The sequence below is a fragment of the Miniopterus natalensis genome, chromosome 14 (genome assembly GCF_054644295.1).
Source record: "Miniopterus natalensis isolate mMinNat1 chromosome 14, mMinNat1.hap1, whole genome shotgun sequence".
Classification (NCBI taxonomy): Eukaryota; Metazoa; Chordata; class Mammalia; order Chiroptera; family Miniopteridae; genus Miniopterus; species Miniopterus natalensis.
In genome coordinates, this window is record NC_142094.1 from 45295764 (window position 1) to 45316756 (window position 20993).

At 40.5% G+C, this 20993-nt stretch overlaps 1 protein-coding gene across 1 annotated transcript in view; it reads left to right on the forward strand.

Annotated features, from left to right (window-relative positions):
- The window catches only part of CFAP58 (cilia and flagella associated protein 58), an 83522-nt gene that overhangs the window by 13815 nt on the left and 48714 nt on the right, over window positions 1-20993 (forward strand). Inside the window, exons 4-9 of the mRNA XM_087824083.1 lie at window positions 2594-2750; window positions 3601-3795; window positions 6490-6627; window positions 8561-8720; window positions 12077-12159; window positions 13473-13664. Coding sequence (XP_087680209.1) covers window positions 2594-2750; window positions 3601-3795; window positions 6490-6627; window positions 8561-8720; window positions 12077-12159; window positions 13473-13664 — 925 coding nt within the window. The remainder of the gene's footprint in view (window positions 1-2593; window positions 2751-3600; window positions 3796-6489; window positions 6628-8560; window positions 8721-12076; window positions 12160-13472; window positions 13665-20993) is intronic.

Genomic DNA, 20993 nt, shown 5'->3' on the forward strand with positions numbered 1-20993 from the left:
TCCTTGTGCTGGGCTTGGCGGTGTCCAGGAGAGGCGCAGCTATGAGCCAATGCAGGCTGCTGCTAGTGCCAGGCCTGGGGCCGCTTATCAAGCCCTATGGGGTCCGCTACTGCTTGCTTGAGAGATTTTAGGAAAGTCCTAAGCATGAGGCTCGAGAGGCCACTTGCATGGAAAAGCCACTGGAACTGGCCTGGATGAGCTGCAGGTGGGGAGGGGCGGGGCCTCCGGGAATCACGGGGCGGGGCCAAAGGTTCGAGTCAGGTGCTGGCGATTCAAATATAGCACCTGCCGGCTGTGTGTGTGAGGACTCGCCAAAGGAGCCATGGCCTCCGCCAGCCCTTCTGCCTGGGAGGAAGCTGCCCCCCACCTCTCGCCCCGACTTCAGGCAGGTTAGTTCCCCCCCGAGTGTCCCAGGTCCTTTCAGGCTGCTGCCCGGCGCTGGGCTCAGAGGGAGCCTCCGAGTGAGTCTGTGTGCGGGCCCTTTAGAGGAGCTGCTGGGGCTCCCGCAGCCTCCTGGACCCTCAGTGACAGTCTCCGCTGGTTTTCACAGCCCGAAGGGGTGGGGACTCCTCTTCTCGGCCCTGGAGCCCTGGGCTGGGGGCCCAATGTGGGGCTGGGACCCCTCACTCCTCTGGAAAACCCCCACCACAAGACGTCCCTCCCGGTTTAACCCGCGGCACCTGGTGTGGGCCCGGCCGAGTCTTTGCGATTCAGTCCTGATCCGCCCGCCTCTCTACCCCTCCTCCCGGTCTCGGTGCTTCTTCAGTTCCCTGGTTGTGGGGCTTCTGTTCAGCCGGATTTCAGGAGATCTGAGTGACGGTGGTTCTGTATTTCAGTTGTAATTTTGATGCGGCAGCGGGAGGCGGCGGGTGCAGCGGTTACCTACGCCGCCAGCTTGTTTCTCAGCCTCAAACACTACCGTAACTTCATTGCCATCGGCATCTCTGTTCCAACTTCCTCCCCACCCCCAGACCCAGTGACCGAGCAGAAGAGTCACTGTGTTCTCTGTTTCCATAGGACCCATGATCTACCTCAAGCATGGCACTGATCACATCGTATGGACACTATTTGTTGAGGTGCTTCTGTACCCATTAGGCTGTGAATCCCTGAAGAAAGGCGCCTTTACCTTCCGGGCAGGGGTCTAGCACTTTGCAGGCCGTGCAAAACCTTGTGTTAATTGGGAATGAGCATACACTTTCTTAGGCATCTTTAATCAAATCTAACTGCCATCTAGACTTCCTGTGCTTTCTAGATGAATTTATCCAGTGTTAGATGATAGTCCTAAGGCTAAGGGATAGAAAAACAAACAGCAGGTGTGGTGTCCATCGCAATGGACTCTATTATTAAAGAAGTCGAGCATAACCAGAGCAGCTACCGAAGAGCAATGCAAGGGAACTGATTAAGTGAGGAGGCATTTTAGTGAGAACTGGCACATGGTTGAGGAGGAAAACTGAAGGAACTGTCTAGCCCAGAATTTTACCTTAAATAGTGCTCTCAGGTATAGCTTCTCTCTTCATAGTAACCTTAGGATTTGAGGTTTTGTTTCTGGAGGAGAGTTTCAGTGCAGTTTTGAAGGCTCCTTTATGTTATATGAAAACTATTGGTAAATAAACATCATCAAATTATTGTGTTTCGAACAGGCCTTTGATGACTGTCAGCTGCAGGGCCTCTGCTTTCTCAGCTCTAAAGTAGCTGCTTTGCTTGAGTCTAATTTTGCTGCACAAGTCATATCAGACAGTTTTTCTACTTGCAAAATGCTAATTCTGCAGAAAGTCATGACAAATTATATGTAATGGTTTTTGAAATGTGGAAGTAACTGGTTTACAATCCAAATCAACAAATATTATCACATACTCTCTAAATACTGGCATCATGAATGATTTTCCAAATTTTGTTGTTGGAAACATTTGATATGGGTTGCATTTCTTTGGGAGAAACTATACTCTCTGGGTGAGTGGATAGGGAAATGGCAGTGTGTATTATTTGCTTATGTTACGCTTCATTTTAGACTTTATAGCTATGACCATAGCCTTCCAGGGGATATATTAAATAGTTTCCTAAATTCACATCTCCTTAGGGTTAATGAGAAGACTTGACAATAGCAATTATAGTCTTATTATACCAAATTCAAAATAATACTAAGAAGTATAGATCATCCCCTCAACTCTTCCACCCTAAATTCCACTTTTCAGAGACAAGTTACCAGTTGGAATATATTTTTCTGGACTTACATAAAAAGTCTCTATAATCCCCTCCCTCCAGACACATGACACTGTGATTTCTTAAATATAGATTATCCCAAAAAATGTATACACGCACTTTAAATAATTATAAAGGCAGTGTTTATTAAAATACACTTCATTTTCAAAATTGAGCTATCAGTAAGGGACACCCTTATGTATGCTATTATTGGCACTTCTTTTTCAGTTAGCAGCTCATAAACAGCTCCCACTTGGGCGTAAAGATCTTTTACATCTGAATAGTGTTCATCCTTGATCTGGAGCCTTCCCCATGAAAGTGAGCTCAGAGGGTGATAAGAAGGCCTCATGAGCAGATGGCTATTTAGTGTGACTCCTGTGTTCTTCATTTTTAGTATCCGGGATTTACTGAAGTTCAAAGAAGAAGTGACAAAGGAGCGAGACCAGCTCTTGTCAGAAGTGGTGAAATTACGGGAGTCCTTAGCTCAGACCACTGAACAGCAGCAGGAAACGGAGCGAAACAGAGACGAGGCAGAGCACGCCATCAGTCAGGTCAGCTCTGCCGAGGAGGGAGCATTGCCTCCCAGAAGGATGTTCTGTCCTTCCCCAGTCTCCTTCTCTCAAATTTATCCCCGCTGCCCAAAGGAGGCATCCACTGTTTTGCTTGTTTCTCTGGTTGGTTCTTGCAAGAGCAATTCTACTGGAGCCACTCTTCTCAGCATTCTCTGTCTGAGAAGTCACGAAGGCAGGGCACTGCTTACAACTCTGGCCCAAGGAGGTGCCCCTGTGAAGGCTAGGGTGCCCTGCATCGGGGGATGGTGAAAGTAGTTCCCTTGACTTTTTTCCATGGTAAGACGCCATCTAGCTGGACTCTTCTGAATACTTTTATATTAAGCCAGAAGTCAAATAGGTCATGCACAAATCTGTCTCTAGGAGAAAAACATGAGATAAGAGAAAGGCCTTTCTTAGAATTTGGGCATCATGATAAAACTATAGTTCTTTCTTTAGCAATATCTAGGACTTGCATAAAAAATGATTTCATATTTAGGGTAGTTGGCTAAATTTATTTAGTTCCCACTGATGGAGAATTGGATGAATTCCTTCCATGTTTAACTTCGCTAGATTCTGGGCTCCCTATTTAATTGGATTTTATACCTTCTTTGTGGATTTGTTTCCACCATCAAGGTGGACGTTTAGTGTCAAGACTCTGAAAAACAAAACAGAATATTCTTGAAAAGCTTTTACATTGGGGTTCAAAGATGACTGTCCTGCAGGGGAAATGCTGCTACAAAGCGACTACCCTGAAAATGAAGGACCTGAGAGAGGGAGAAGCTCGGCGGGCTGAGCCCTGTCCTGGGGGAGAGGTTCAGCTCTTTCCTCCCTGCCCTTTCTGTGCCCGTAGTTCCAACAAGAAATCCAGCAACGCCAGAATGAAGCTCTGAGGGAGTCTCGGAAGAAGGAAAAAATAGAGAAGGAGCTCAAGCAGATTCAGGTGGACATGGACACCAGGCAGACGGAAATCAAGGCCCTGCAGCAGTACGTGCAGAAGAGCAAGGAGGAGCTTCAGAGGCTGGAGCAGCAGCTGAAGGAGCAGAAGGTGCGTGGGTGCGAGCTGCCCCAGGGGTCCTCGCGAAAACAGGGACAGCGCCTTTGCTCATGGTTCGTTGTCCATTGGGGCATTTTGCATTTTCTTTGGAAAGCAGCAAACTCCCTTCACTGTAGCTGTTGGTAACAAGACACTTAGCACTTTGAGTAGCTCTTATAGGCAGATAGGTGCCCTTTTTTTTTTTTTTTTTTTAAAGCTTCAACAGGTTAATTTATTTTTAATCTTTAATTGTTTAAAAAATATTTTTATTGATTTTTTTTTTTTTTTTTAAGGGAGAGAGAGAGAGAGAGAAACATCGATGTGAGAGAGAAACATCAATCGGTTGCTTCCCGTTTGCAACCCGAGCTGGGATCGAACCACAACCTGGGGACGTGCCTTAACTGGGAATCAAACCCACAACCTTTTGGTGCACGGGATGACACTCGACGAACTGAGCCATAGCGACCAGGCAACCTTTCATTAATGTATAATACACATAGGAAAGTGTCTATATAAGTCACAAGCGTTCAGCTCGATGAATTTTCTCCACTTGGTCACTAGCTCTCAGCCCAAGAAACAGCACCCTACATGCCCACTTGTGCCCCCTCCCAGGCATGTTCTCCCCCAGAGGTCACCTCTATTCTGGATTCTAAGCAAAGGTTAGTTTTGCTTGTCTTTGTGTTTTACAGAAGTGGAATGGTGCAGGATGTACTCTTTCCCATTTATCTTCCTCGGCTTCATATTCTGTCTGTGAGATTCATTCATGTCGTTGCCACGTAGTCGTAGAACTGCACTGTCCAATGCCGTAGCCACTAGCCACATGTGGCTACTTAAGTTCGTTATTTAAAATGAAGTAAAATTAAAAATTCAGATCCTGGGGTTGCACTAGCACCATTTAAGGTGCTCAATAACCAGATGTGACTAGTAGATACCATATTGTATAGCACGATAGAGAATATCTACGTCATGGCAGAAAGTCCTATTGGACAGAGCTCACAGAGATTCACTCTCATAGCTGTATAGTATTCCATTGTGCGAATATAACAGGATTTATTTTTAACAGGTTTATTTTTAAGTTTCAAGGTTAGGGAACCCTACTCAGTCTTTATGCACTTAAAATAAGGTACTTTTTTTTTTTTTTTTTTAACATTTCCCCTGTAATAGCGGTTTAAGGTAACTTAGTAATAATTCTAGTCTGCCATTTCTCATTTCTTAAAGAAGCAATTCATGTAATTGAAAAAAAGTCATTTCTTGAAAATGTTTTCGCTGAGGAAGTTTCCAAAGAATTGTCAAGCCATATAGCATTTTTCTATTTAAAAAATAGATATTAGAACACATTTCTTTGTCAGTTGCTTTATTTATTTTATATACAGCCAGAAATAAAATAGATAATACACAGTGTCTAGTATCCTCGAGAAAAATATGAGACTTGTTTGAGCATGAAATCTGAGAGAATTTGGGACATCATAAAACTATAGTGCTTTGTTTAGCAATATCCAGGGCTCACGTAAAACAATTTCATTTTTAGAGTAGCCAGCTATATTTTATTTAGTCCCTGTGATGGGAAATTGGATGGATTCTTTTCATGTTTAACTCTTACTTACATGAAAGTTATACTGGCTCATGAACCACATGGGCTTGAAGTGCATGGGTCCACTTAGATGCAGATTTTTTTTCAATAAATATACAGCTGGCCCTCCTTATCTGCTGGTTTCACATATGCAGATTCAACAAACCATGGATCACAAATAGCGTTTTTGATCCAGAATTAGGAATCTGCAGTTGGGAATCCACAGTTGGGAAGGGCTGGTTGTATGCACTGCTCGGTGTCATTTTATATATGGAACTTGAGCATCCATGGATGTTGGCATCCTAGGGGTTCCTAAAACCAATCCCCTGTGGATACTGAGGGACAACTGTAGTTAAGTTTTGGGGAGTCAAAAGTTATACTCAGAGTTTTGACTGTGTGGGGAGGGCACCCCTAACCCTTAGGTTGTTCAACGGTCAGTTGTATTTGTGTCTGTCTGCTTTTTTTTTCTTTCAGCCCATCTGATACCCTTCCACATCCCCAATTTTCTCCCAATAGAAATGGCCCCCTAAAATCGAATCTTCTATTTCTTTAAAACCTACAGTCAAGGAAGGTAGGAAGAAAGGCTGGCTGACACTGAATTCAGGCAGATAGTAATGATTCCACTGCTGTTCCACGGCTTTGACTTAAGTTGGATTAAAGGGGAACTGTCTCTGTGTTGGTTACTGAATGGTTCGTTCTGGAAAAGGTGGTAGGCACGTTAGTGCAGGATTTGCTTCTGAAGATGTAGCTTCTGAGCCTCGCAGCAGATAAAACTCATTTGAATCTCTAGCTCATTTGAAATGATTATAGCAATTGTTGCGTATGCGAAGCCTGCCAAATGGCAAACAGGTATTAAAATATTTATCCACCACCTGTGAACAAGACTTCCCAAGGCTCTCAGAAAAAAAGCGATCCTCTCTGTGTATTCATTATACGGCGTCATTTTCCTCAGCCACTTAACATTCATCATATTTGTGCATTAGTGCTTTCACTGGGGATGAAGAACCATTTCTACAAAGACAAAAAAAGTGGGGCCACTGTGATCATCCCAGGAGGTCTGCGGGGCTTCCTGTGTGGATCCACAGACACTGTAATCAGATTAAAAAGCATTAACCAGCTCGTTCTGCCTCTTTCAGATATTGAATGAGAGAGCTGCAAAGGAACTGGAGCAGTTTCAGATGAGAAATTCTAAACTTCAGCAAGAGAACGAACAGCACAGTTTGGTTTGCGAGCAGCTATCCCAGGAAAACCAGCAGAAGGCACTGGAGCTCAAAGTAACTGTCAAGTGACATATCTGTTGCCCAGCACTCCCTCCCTCATTTCCTATTAATATAGGTTTGCTGTGTGATCAGAGCCCTTGGACTTATAATCTGAATTAGCCTTGACACATAAGACAGGCACAAGCCTACTGTGATTGCTTTATGCCTGGAAGCAGACAATGTGATAACTTCCATTCTTATAGATAAAGTTGCAAACCTGATTATTGATCATATGATTATGCAAATGCTTTCCAAAGCGAGCTCAGATGTTCATCTCTGTAACGCAGCCTTGCAAGTCACTGGTTGCCCAGAGCTAGAAACCGTTTACACAAGTGAATAGCAAAGAAGTCAGGTTACATTTTATTACTTGTATGGAGAAGGTGGAATGGGCAATGTGGGGGGATCGACTGGTTCTATTGGGTATTGACTTGTAGGATTGTAGAAGCATGATTTTCACTCTGTCCAACATAACTTTTAAGACAGGCCTCCTATTCTCTCTCCCCTTCTCCTCAAAGAGTGCTTGCAAGTTAAGTTTGGACAACAGTTTCATACTTGGGTACCTATTTTATGCCTATATGCTTTATGTTTATCATTAATTCTGAAAAATCTGTAAACCCTACTCTGATTATATTAAATACTGGGTATAAAATGAGTGACCAATCAAGAATAATACTTAGGTTCGAGTAGTGAATTATACAGTTTTTGCATCACAGGCCCTTTTGATAATCTAATAAAAGTGTATGAACACACACACACACACACACACACACACACACATATTGCACATCTTGTATCTTGTTTTGCAAGCAGTCTCAGAGGTCTCCAGGATTTTTCTGAAGTCTAACCATGGGGCCTGGATGAATAATTATTGAATTAAAATATCTTTTGTTGTGACTGAAAGTTGAATTTAGGTCAATTAATTTGGACCCTGTAGGAGCTGAGGCTGAGGAACATTTAAAGCAGCCCAGATGGGTTTGACTCAAAGCCGTTCTCTATGAGAATGCTGTAAGTTGAAGCAGAAATGAAATGACTACTTAAGGCAAAATAATATATTAGCCCCTAAGGTGAAGTGAAAGTAAAAGTACTTACGCCATTAATTCTCTCTTTTGATAACACGAATGGGGCACCTTGAAAGATGACAGATTTTTGTTATAAGATCCCGAACCGGAGGGATTCTGCTTCTACCAATAATCTGAGGGTAACATGCCCAGCTAAGTTCAGTTTCTTCATTGTCAAGGGCTGCAGGTAATTTTTAATCTTTATCTGCATAAGTGTCATTGGTTGCTTTTCCAGTAATTTTTAAGTATGGCACAATTTTGAAAAATGGATTTAATTTGAATTTTTAAAAATTCATAAAACTTGAACCCTTAGAGACAAAAATCTGGTGCTTTCATTTGCTAGAAGTATTATTTTGATACCTTTGGTACTATGTAGACTTACCTATTAATGTCCTTTCGACGTGCCTGTATATACACCCAAAGGCTAACATCCTCTGGGGAAGGAGGACCCCCCACCCTCATATATATAACTGCACCACAGTGGCCATGTGGGTACAAACATGTATTCAAATACTTTATGGCATGTTAATAACCTTCCAAGAGAGACCACTTTGTGAGTCTGTGAAAACTGCTAATTGAATATAGCATCAGTACACAAAATTCACGCATTTATTATACACATAGTTCAGCATTTAGTGGCGCCTTGAGACGTCAGGTTTAATCATTCTTTTCATTATTTTTAGCCTATATAGCCACATATTTTATTCAGAGAATAGAGTTTTTCAATATTCCTTAAAACCGAAGAGTGTGTGTTTTGATTTAACCTGGTAAAACAACTTCACACTAACGAAGGAAGAATTTCCTCTTATTGGTTCTGAGTTTACCGTCATCCAGTCACCAACCCTTTATTCACTGAGTGGCCCTGGTGAATTCTTTCTCACTGATTACAGGCCAAAGAGGAAGAAGTTCATCAGATGCGCATTGACATCGGGAAGCTCAACAAAATCAGAGAGCAAATCCATAAGAAACTGCACCAGATCGAAGACCAAAAGGCAGAAGTGGAACAGCACAAGGACACTCTAAAAAATCAGATCTTGGGATTAGAGAGAGGTAAGCAAAGTATCGTGTTGTGATTTAAAAAAAAAATTCATTTGTAAGCATTTCATTGGTGACTAATGTCATTTGGCAACTCAGGTTCTGTGTGTACAAACACAAACCATGCCAAATGAAATCAGTAAAACAACGTTCAAGCTGGTGGATGGGCAATGTGGAGGGGATATCATTTTAAATACCTTAAAAAATTCTTCAACAGACTCTATTGGCACACTGTAAATCCAGCCCAGAGTATTTGTCAGTGGAGTAAATAACATCTAAACTGGTAAGTCTGGGTTCTACATGACCTTTAGCATTAGTCTCTTTTTCCACAAAAGACAGGGGATAAATTAAAGCAAATGTCCCCCATTAGCAATATGTGAGGCAATACCGTACCAAGGATCAATGGGACAAAAATAAATGGCTTTTAATTTCTTTTCTCTGTTAGTACTTTACCACATGACAAACACTTCTTCTACTAGCTCTCCTGTTGGCCTGTGAAGGAAAAATTTAAGTGCCATGGAAGGCTGTATAGGACAGAAAAATCATTAAGGACACAAACTCTGGAATCATGTCTGCCCGGGTTCAGATCCCACTTCTGTCATATTTAACTGTTGGGGGATGAAATAAACTAATACACATAAAACATGTGGGGACAAGTGCCTAGCACATAGTACATGCTTACTAAATGAATACGCCATAATACCATCTCATTCTAAAAAGAATATAATAGAAAATAGCGTATACTAGTCAAATTTGGTGTGTCAGAGAAAGCTCTGGACTTGGAGGCAGAGGATCGGGTCTAAATTCTGATTATACCAGAATATGTGAGACAGGAACACTACATTCACCCCGGCCCCCCGCCCCCCTGGATGGGGTGCTGTGAGTTGTAAGTCACTGAATGAGGTAACATACATAAAAGCATAAAAACACACACTTAGGTAAAATCAAAATCTCCAGATAAGATGATTAGAAACGTTTGTCATGTAAACCTTTGAGAAGTGCAACTGTTTTTCCTTCTAAGATGTCAGGAAAAAGTATTTTATCTTGACAGTTTCTCTATCCACTTACTCTTTCATTCAGTTGAGTGCCTACTATGTGCAGCCACTATGCTAGGCATTGGGTGCAGGGAGGTCCCTGCCCTCTGCATGCTCGCCGCCTAGCACGGGTTTACAATCTAATGTCTACAGTGACAGGTAGGAACCCCTAGAGCTTGTTTCGTAATGGGCTTTAAGACTTTCAAAACACTCCCATATTTAAATTTCTGTGTTTTTCTCTGCAGTAGTTCTAAGCTTTGAAAAAAAGTTACATATTTAGTGTTGAACCCAATTCTTCATCCTGAAGTCATGTTTACAGAGGCCGTTGCACTCTCTCTCCTTGTTGTTTTATAGATATCATTAACCATTATTTCTTCTCAGGGACCTCTTCCTTTCGATCTGCCTGACCAAAGAGTGGCATTGGACATTATGGTTAGGAGGACAAGTCCTCCATTCGTTCTTTTCTACCAAAAAACCCAAGAAATGAGCTGAAAAACTGCCAGCACTAACAGGAGTTCAATAGGGTGGCAGGTTATAAAATAAATATATAGACATCCATAGCTTTCTTTCGTACAAAGAGTCAGTTAGAATATATGATGGAAAAACCCTCTCTCACAATAGCAACTAAAGTAATAAAACATCTATGAATAAAGTTATCAAGGTATCTGCCAGGTCTATATATAAAAAGTGCTACAGAATGCTATTGAGGGGTGTAAAGGAAGACTTGAAAAATGGAGAGATATACCAAGTTCCTGGATGAGAAGACTTAATGTAATAATGATATAAATCTGTCTAAATTAATCTGTATATTTAATATGTTCCATAAATATTTCAGTGAGTTATATTGCTAGGACTTGAAAACTGGTTCTTGCGTCCTCCAGAAGCATAAACATGTGGCGAGGGCCACACAATTCTTGGAAAGAAGGGTGAGGAGGGAGCATTTGCCTTACCAGGTGTTGAAGTGTCGTATAAAGCTCCGTAATCAAATAGTACAGTGAAGACGTCTAAGCAAACAGGTCAATGGAAAAGATTGAAAAGGCCACAGAAAGACCCAAGATTTTCATTTAAGATAAAGGTGTTGTTTCATACAAGTGTACACTATGGGTCAGTTACTTAAAAAATGGAAGCGTGACAGTTACTTTTTGGGGAAAAAAGTTAACACCAAATGGAGAAACCATAAAGCCAAGATTGAGAGATTTAGTGAAATAATAACTATTTTTTTTATATACCAAAGACTATATATGAAGGCAAATTGACCAAAATAATGTCAGTCAGAGTTAATGTCCTTATCATACATAGCGAGTTCTTAAAAACCCACGAAAAGGGCAAACTATTCATAAGGAAAATGGGCAAAGGGGACGTGTGGGCAATTTGAAAAACAGAAATACGAATAAATGGCCATTAAACATGAAAAGCAGCCAACTTCACTACTAATCAACGAAATGTAAGTTAAATACTGGTTTAAATAATCGATTGCATTGTCAAAGGTCAAAGAGAACAATAATACCCAGCTGTGGTTTGGGTGCAAAATAAAATTCCTATTAATTTTCTGGATAGAAATTTGGCAGTAGGAGAGAAATGTCTTTTTTAAAAAACACTTTGGTTCAGGACCTCTGCTTTCAGAGTAACAAATGAACAAGAACTTTTACAGGGTCATTGCTTATAATTACAAATAAGTAAATAAAATGGAAGCAACTTAAATATTAAGAAAAGGGATTGGCTAAATAAATGACACATTTTCATATAGCGAAATACACAGCAATGAAAAATTCTGATGTAGATGCACATTTATAAATAGAGAGGCATTTATTTTATGTTTGTTAATTGTAAAAGCAAGTTACAAAACAGTATGTGTAGTATGACTTACTTTGGCACATCTATATGAATGCATATATATTTATAATTATAAACACATAATTTGCATAGGAAAAAATCTGGAAAGAGACATGTCAAAATCCTAAATAGATTGCGATTGATTTGAATTTTTACTTTTTGCTTATTTTTATTTCTAATTTCTCTCTGTGTTTATAATAACTTATATAGTAAGAAAGATTTAAAAAGAGTAAGAACTTTTTGGGGTCAGAATCTGTGCTCCCAATCTCAGCCCTGTCACCTCTTGGCCGCAGACCCTTGGCATGTGGCTTAATCTCTCGATGCCTCAGTTTCCACCTGAGGAAGACCTATCTCAGTTATAATAATGATTGCGTAACAGTTAACAAACAGTAGTGTTATAGCTACAGATAAACATATACAGCAGCTTTTGTATCTCTTTGGCCTGGGCAGATTTTTTTTAGGGTGACTCCATATTTATCATTATTCTTTTCCCTGGTGATTTAGAGGTGGAGGCATCAAAGAAACAAGCCGAATTTGATAAGAAAGCAATGGATGAGCTTCTGAGAGAAAGGGACATGTTAAATAAGGTGAGTTGTTACGATAACACTGGTAAATAAGTGTCTTTCTTTAGTGCTATAATATCTGCCTATAACAGGTTGTATGGGGAAAGGAAACCCTGAGGCAAACAAAAGTAGATTAGAATAAATAATAGTGCTCAGTTTTCCTCTAAGCAGCTGTCTGCAGCCCAGCATTCACTGGCTGTGAATTGAAATGGCTTTATCACCTGTGAGCACAAAGGAACTTTGGAGAATTATCATGTAAACTAGCAGGGGATTTCAGAGAGTTTTGTGGATTCTGTTTTTATTGGTGGTGTGTTATTTGGCATCTGAAACTGCCCAAATTATTCAAAATATCTGAATTTAATATCTATAATCTGCAGCTTTTGCTAATCTAGAAAATACAGCTGACTGCTAATAAAATTTTAACTTAGAGGTGTTGGGTCTAGGGACAGCTGGTTGGTGATATAAAAAGTCTCTTATTTGCCTCCATCTTTTCAGGATTGTTGTAGGTTTTGGGTTTTGTTTTCGGCTCTTATTTTTTCTAGCCTTTGAGCTCAACATGGCTCAAAGCTGAGGGAGAGGTTGGGGGAGCTTGAGGCCTGGAGAGCCTTCAGTCAAGGCAAGATATCCCCTCCACCACCCCTTTCCTCCTCTTGCCACTTCCAGAGGATTCCTCCCATTGACAGTCACTCTTAGGAGATTGACTACTATACTTCCAAGGATATAGGATAAACTTTCCTGCTCAAGGATTTCCTTCAGGGAGGAAAAGTGATTGGCCAGGTGTAGAGTGGGGAGGCTGCTTCCTAACAGACAGCCTGATGGCTTTTGGCCAAGACAGCTTCATCTCACTGAAGTAGATACAGCCTATATTTGTTTATTCTGACTTTTCATTATTTCTTTAGGTTTCCCGGAACTGAACAAATGTTAGCAAAATAGATTACTCTTCTCCTTAAAGTAGACTATTTAGGGAATCTCAGGAAATAGTAGATTAGCTATCTTTACATGGAGAGCACTCCTTAGGAAAATCATCACATCTTTTTTTTTTTTCTTTTTCATAATCCTGGAAACTGTTCCTTATTCTATAAATTTGTACATGTAAACAATATTATTAGATTTAGATTTTTAAATTTATTTTTAACACATACAATATTTAGTCCATTTATATTTTATATACAGTGATATTCTCTATAGCTCTTAATAAGCTATAGAGAATGTGATTGTCTTTACTCTTCTCAAAAACAATGTATCTAATTATTTTAGGGTTGAGGCAGGGGCATATCTAACCCCAAATCCCCAAACATTGTGAGTAAATGGGGATGTTCTGTTGTTCTTATTTTTAGAACATGCTCAAGGCAATCCACGCGACCCAGAAACAGGTAGACCTGGTGAAGCTCCATGAACAATCCAAGAGGAACCTGGAGGAAGAAATCCAGAACTACAAAGATGAGGCTCAGAAGCAGAGAAAGATCATCTTTCAACTGGAAAAGGAGAGAGATCGGTACATCAATGAAGCCAGTGACCTCACCCAAAAGGTGAGCCCCTCCTCGATGGGTGGAGAGAGCACCCGCACATTCTTTCTAATTGTCACATTTCTGATGGTCACACTGTTGCAAAGACGATTTATTCAGATTTCAGCTTGTGGTTTGCATCATGATTCAAGAGGAATGGTGCTGACTGTGTAAGAGCTGATCTGGGGTCAAACAGTGAAATGGGTGATCTCAGTTGCCCCTTTCCGGGCTCCTTTCCTAATTTCTGGGCTTTCCATCTTCCCTGCTGCCCTACTGAGAAAAGCATCTAATTAAATGACCTTAAATTAAGAGATGAGTGAAAACTGGCATGAGCTAAGTGTGTGACACATTCAAAGAGCATTTTCATTTTAAAATTATTGTGAACCTAAAACTTCACCAGTGATGGAAACCCTCCCATTGTGTAGCTGAGTTTCAGGCTCTACTTCTCGTAAACTGCTTACGAGGGAGAAGACTTAGGCAGTACCTTTAAGCATGACTTCAAGGATTTGGATGTTACTTCAACCAGTCGTCTTAGCACATTGCCTGCCTTTAGCATGACTGGTTAAACTACTATTGTTCTGGGGCATTCACAAATGGCAATGAGCAGTGGTTTCAAGAGGGGGAATGGGGTAGGAAATGAAGAAATTTCTTTTTGGCTATGAGGCTGAGAAGAGAGTTCGGGAGAAAAGACTCATTTAATGAGATTATACCCCCCAAACAAAGTGTTGTCTGCTATGATTGCACAGCCCTGTCTTCCATTGCAATGAAATCTGCAGTAGATTCTGCAGTATTTACTGATGCTCTTGCATGTTTAAGTTTTTGTTTGTTTTTGCTTTGTTTTCTAGTGGAATCTCAAAGATGACAAGGGGGACAGCCAACATTTGAATTATAAACATAAAGAAAGTAGGAAACAAGCTTTATAGCTTCTTTCCATTTAGGCCAAATGAATGCTGAGCAGATATTTGCAGAATGTAAGTTTAGAGAAGCACAAGTGTGTAGGATCCGTCCAACCCCAAGTGAATCTCATACCCCTGATTGGGAGCCATTGGAATTCAATATATTTCTCTTCTGTCTTAATCATCTTAGAAGCTCCCTTGGTTGATTTACTGACTCTGAGGACGAGTCATCAGTTTAGGTGTTCCTGTTCTCTGTCTTGGGCCAGCCCATTAGCCTCTGTATCAGCTAAAGCTGTAACAAATAACCTTCAAATCTCAGCAGTTTATAGCAACAAAGATCTGTGTTTGCTCACACTGATGGCCTTTAGGGTCAGCGGCAGCCCTGCTTCATGTTCTCTGTACTCCAGGCTGACTTTGTTGGGCTACGCTGGTCTCTTCAGAGGGAAAACAGTGGAACAGTGGACCCTCATGGCGCTCTCAGAGCTTCTGCTGGCAAAGGAAGGGCACAGGGCCTGCGCACTCAGATCCCATTGGCCAAAGCAAGCCTGATCCTACGCCCTGGGCAGGAATACGACCCTCCTAAAAGAGGGGCCGAGGTGGTGTGACACTGAATGTACCTGAACATATGATCTGTTGCAGCCTCCTACTTCCCCTTCCTGATGATCATTCTCTGTCAGTTCCTGACTGACATCACACTGTCAGAGCTGTTAAAAATTCCAATGTGGTCTGTTATTACTCCTGGCCTTACCAACTTTGTTACCTCTCAGCCGCCTGGGGCAGTGCTTCCTAACAGTTTTTGCATCAGAGCACACATAGAAAATAACATGTCTATGGCATGTGGGAATAGGAGGGTGAGACTGTTCAGGACTGGAAGGGACTAACCCGGGGATGATAGCTACCCAGGTCCCACCTCATCTGGCCATCCGGTGGGTAGAGTGAAACTGTATTTTTGTATATACTTTTCACCTGTGCATGACATAAAAATTGGTATGCTCTGACTTAAAAGACAGAGTCCAAGCTCTTTGTTCTCCCTAGAAAATCCTTCCTCTTCTCTGCATGGAAAACTCCTATTCATCCTTCAATACCCAGCTCAAATGTTCATCTCCGGGGTCAAGCCTGCTCTGACTCCCTAGGCAGAGCTAGTCACTTTCTACTTTATGGCTTTGTTTCTGCCTCCAGAATGGCACTTAGCATCTTCTAGTATACTTATTTATTTACATATTTGTTTTTCCTACTTTACAGTGAGCTCTTGGGGGCAAGGACTTTATCTTACGCATTGTTTCATTTGCGGAACCATAAAAGAAACCACTACCGTGTCTCAGCACTTTTTATCCTCATGGTGCCTCCTCTGCTACACTCTAGATTTTACTATTCCGATGAATTGGGAGGCACCGGGTACGGCATTTGAAGTCGTGGTCCACCATATTTACTCTTTTTTGAACTGTTACAAATTCTTGGTAAAACCATTTCCAGTTAATTATTAAATCCGAGGAGCATTTTGGACACCATGCCCTTGGCTTACTTTAGGAGCCCTCCTTTTGCATTCTACATGTTAACCTTCTGGCCTTTGCCTCCCAGACATTTTATATGCCAAAAAAGCAGTCTTTCACGATGAATCCCTGCTTACAAGTTTCTTAGCTCGCTGCTTATTTGCCTGTAAGAGTGTCAAGCAAAGCTCTTCTAGACAGAGGTTCTAAGGAATGAATAGTAATGTGCTCTCAAGGGCTTAGCAGCAAGTGAGGAAAGCAAAAGATCAAAGAAATATTGTTCACTGGATAGGTACTTCATAACGAAACGCAGCTCCTATTTCTTTGATATTTACCCGAAGTTTTATACAGAGCATCTTTAATAAGCTAGAACCCTGGAGAGGAGCTTCAATGGCACATACACAAATTATAAGCTTTTTGTGTTGTAATGAAAAATGTGTATTATGGATCACTATTTTCCTGCAGAACAGAATTTGATCCATAGAAAAATCAAACTGATTTGTTAAGTATAATGATAATACAAAAGAACATAATGTTAACCCACCATGATAATCTATTAGCATTTATTAAATGATTAAATTATGATATTCTAGGTACCTGTCTGGTTGCACAAATATGCATTTTCTCACTCAAATCCTCATAATGGCCCTCTGAGGTAGATATCATTATATCCCTCATTATATAATATAATGTAATATGTTATTAAAAAAACAGAAACAAAGCCCGGCTGGTGTGGCTCAGTTGTTTGAGCGTAGTTCCCCGCACCAAGAAGTTGATGGTTCGATTCCCAGTCAGGGCACACGCCCAGGTTTTGGGCTTGATCCCCAGTAGGGGGCGTGCAGGAGGCACCCGAACGATGTTTCTTTCTCATGGATGTTTCTATCTCTCTCTCCCTCTCCCTTCCTCTCTCTGAGATCAATAAAACAACAACAACAAAACAGAAACATAGCTTTGCTGCTATACATTTAAGAGAGAGGGTAAGATAAGAAAGCAAGAAAAATAAGGCTTAAAATTTCACATGGCTGGGCACATAGGTTCTTTTTTTCAAAGAGTGACTTTTTCAGCGTCTTTATGAGGGTAAAGGCATCGTCAGCATTCAAACCATTGACACTGAGTCAGAAAAGCTTATTTGAGGAGCTTATTGCACTGATATTTCATCAAATGCAAGTTGAAGGGTTCCAAATTCAGTGACCTACTTCCTTACCCCGTCTCCGTCTCTATGATGTTTTGACTACGCTGCAGCTTTCCAGCATGCGTTATTGATTTTTATCTCAGTCTTATTTCTATTGGCAGGTTGTTTTAAGAGGAAAAGAAAAGGCAGGAGTAGGTTATAAACTGGGGCTGCACCCTGATAGTGCACCGTAAGCGGTTTCTGGGCTCCTCCGAAGCTGGGAGCTCCAACTCTCTGGCTGTGATAAAACTTTCTGTATTTGGGTGTGATTTATCTCACGAGTTGGTTTGAGGTATCTAAAGTGTAATCAGCTAATTAAGCTCCAGCCCCACAGCTGGCATCCCCCATTCTCTGATAAACCATTTTTAATGGGTGTGGGGGTGGGGCCGTTTTGCTGACGAAAGGTTTTGCTGCTACTTAACACCCCACACGTTTTATGAATTTTCAAGCCTGGAACTTCTGTGTGACATTGCTTTGAATGATTTCTATAAAAAAAAAATTGGTTCCCAGCACAGCACTAAACAGCTTTGTGAATTGTCGTCTCCTTTAATTTCAATACTTTGTTTTCGTTGCCATTGAACTGAAATGCCTTTGCTCTTCTTGGTATGACAATGGGCTTCAAGAATGCAGAAGCAAGACCGTGATTCTGTGCGCTGTTCTTGCAGAGAGCTGGACCCTGCTAGTTGATGGCCCAAAAGAAATGACCTTGGCTGCATCCTTTCTCTGGAGCATCATTCTGTCTGTGCAAAGGAGTATGCTTGTTATAACAACTCTCGGAGTGATTTGAAGAAGGAATTTTTTTTTTTTCTTTTCTCTGATGTGCTGCTTGACATTCTGAATGCTGATCATGCTGTTCGAAGTATCTTCAGTTATTCATTTCACTGACCCCAAGAGGGTGATCATGTTCATAGAAAGGTTAAATTTTAGGATGAGACAGTGTCTTTCTTTAAAAATAACCAAGCAAATAGCAGGGCCAGTCATGGATACCTTATTCAGGTTTCACATTTATTCCATTTTAGTTACTTGTGGTGGTGCCACCTGCTACTCATTTTTAAGGAATCTAAAGATATAGATCAAAGAAATGGTGTAGAAGGAAGGGGATTTCTCTTCATTTCAGACCTAGCCACTTGCCTCTTCCCCAGACCTCCTTGTCTCAGATTTTCTAATTTTCTTCCTTTCAGGCCCCAAACACCCTTCCAAGCTACCCACTGCTGGGTCTGTATATATTCTTACCTCGGGCCATTTTCTTTCCACACAAAGTGGTGACAGCAAATAATAAAACAGTAAAAATATAAAAATATTTGTACAAGTCTTGTCGCATAAATTTAAAAAAATGGTTGAAATAGAGAATTATCTCAAAAATGTGTATGTATATCAAGGTTTAACTCAAGAAGTGGAAAAGGTAGCAAGATTAATAACTATGGATGCCACCGAAAAAGCTGAGAGAAAATTAGCTCCAACATTGTCACTGAGAGCCTAATGATTATAGAGTTGAATTTCTTCCAACTTTTAAGGATCGGATAATTCTTAGGCTAGAAATAGATTTTTTGGGGGTAAATTTAGTAAAATTGCTATTCATGCACTTTATATCCTTTGGGGTAATATTGGTTGGCATTGCCGTACTGATATTACCCATGCCTTCTGCAGTAATAATGCATAAAGATCCCAGGCCTGGGGAGAGTTTGGGGTCCGAGGTTGGAATGGTTGAAGAATAGGAGGGCAGAGGCAGTTCCCACAAATTATGTGGATGGAAAGTATCAACTGTTTAGATAAGATAGGTAGGGCCATCCTCAGATCCATTAACCTTCCAGTGTTCGAGTCTCTCATAACGCTCTGTGCATATCTCAGTTTACTGGCTATATCCATTCCTTGGTTATCCATTTTATGGTTGAGTCAGTCACTAGAGGTGAACTTGAGGGCCGGCATTATTATTCTTTACATCACTAGTACTTTTACAGTGCCTGCCATAGACAAGTCCCCAATACATGTTCACTGGGGGGTGAATAAACGGGTGAGTGAGTGAATAAGTGAACAGAAAAGGACTCCATTCATTTTTTGAAACCAGCAGAAACCTTGATTTTAAAATAGAACCAAAAAGAAAGCGATGGACTTAGGTCATTTATGAGTAGGTATGCAGAATCCCAAATGAAACTCTAGCAAACCAAATTCAACAGTACATTAAAAGAATCACCCAGTAACCAAAGAGAGTTTATCCTGAAACCACAAGGAGAGTCTTCTAATAAGAAAACTATTGCTGGCAGTATGGAAATGTAAAGTGTTACAGCCATTTTGGAAAGCAATCTAGCAATATCTATTAAAGTTTAAAAAGATATATATCTTTTGAGCCAGTTATGCCACTCCTGGGAATCCATCCCAGCAGAACTAAAAGCACAAGCGAAAGAAGTAAAAGGACATATGTACAAAAATGTTCATTGCCTCCTGGTTCAGAGGATGAAAGAGTAGAGCCAAGTTAATGCCCATCAGAGGGAAGAGCTGAGTATATGTTGGTACATCCACACTGTAGGGCATTACACCACCTTCAAAGAGAACGAATTAGAGCTAGTCCACATGATTTCCACAAAGTATTATTGGGTGGTAAAAAGTAAGGTGCACAAAAGTATATACTGTAAGAAGATCCCATTTTGCTTAAAAAAATGAAAACAAAACAAAAACCCAAAAGCAAAACAGAGGAAAATAGACAAATTCCTGTATTTGGTATATGTACTCATTGAATAGCTGTGAATGATGTCACTTCTTTTGACTTTGATTTCCTTCTTTGAAAATTGGTGTGATGATCATGTCTATTTTATAGGATTTTTTCTGAAGATTAAATGAATTAATACATATAAAATACTTGATACATAGAAAGTACCTGAGAAATATTAGCTGTTATGATGATGATGATGTTACTAGTTTTGAACAGAATATGCAGAATTCAAAGAAAAATATGGAAGAACACGTACTGGATTGTTAACCAGGCGACTTTATGTATCGACGAAGGGCTGATGTGGGTTCGAGAAAGAAGGAAGGTCCAAGTAAATAAGAAAAAGAAAATAAATATATATTTCACGTTTATGCATTTATTTTAAGTTATGGCACACAGAACTACGTATAAAGAGATAAAATTAAAATCAATAGACCCAATAAAATGCTATAAAATAATATATGCTGAAAAGGCACTTGCTAAAATTTAATCCCATCTCTCCTTAATTATATAAGTCCAAGAAAACTTTGAAAGGTGTTTATTTAAAGATATTAAAGGATAACTATATTAAACAGCAGCCATCATTGACTCTGAAGAAAGAACATTACAACAGAATCATGACTCTCGGCTGCAGTGTCCTCAGAAATTTATTTTTTATGAGCAAACTTCTTCAAAAATCCCTTAAGTAGAAAAATGTTCATGAGGACACTGTAGCCGAGAGTCATGATTCTGTAGCTCCTATTGTATGGATTGCTTCTTGAGAGGTACTGGCTCTCTGTGGAGTTTCGAGCCTTGGTTTTCCACACTTGCAAAAAGGAGGCAGCATTCTTGAATCTTATCTTTCCTAGAAGTGTTTTGTGCACAACAGAATGCATTTTTATGAAGTCCTTCGAGTTTCCCTGATAGAGTGAGATTGACATTGGCAAGACAGTGTTATGATTGCTATCAATGTTCAAAGGCCACTTTCTTTCTTGTGTTTAACGACAAAGATGGGCAGTGTGGCCAAATAGCTAAGCTATCTCTTGTCTTTCTTAGTGCTTTGTGTTAAGATCTATTTAAATCTGTGTCTTTTTTCTCCCCTTTCTATTTGGTAGT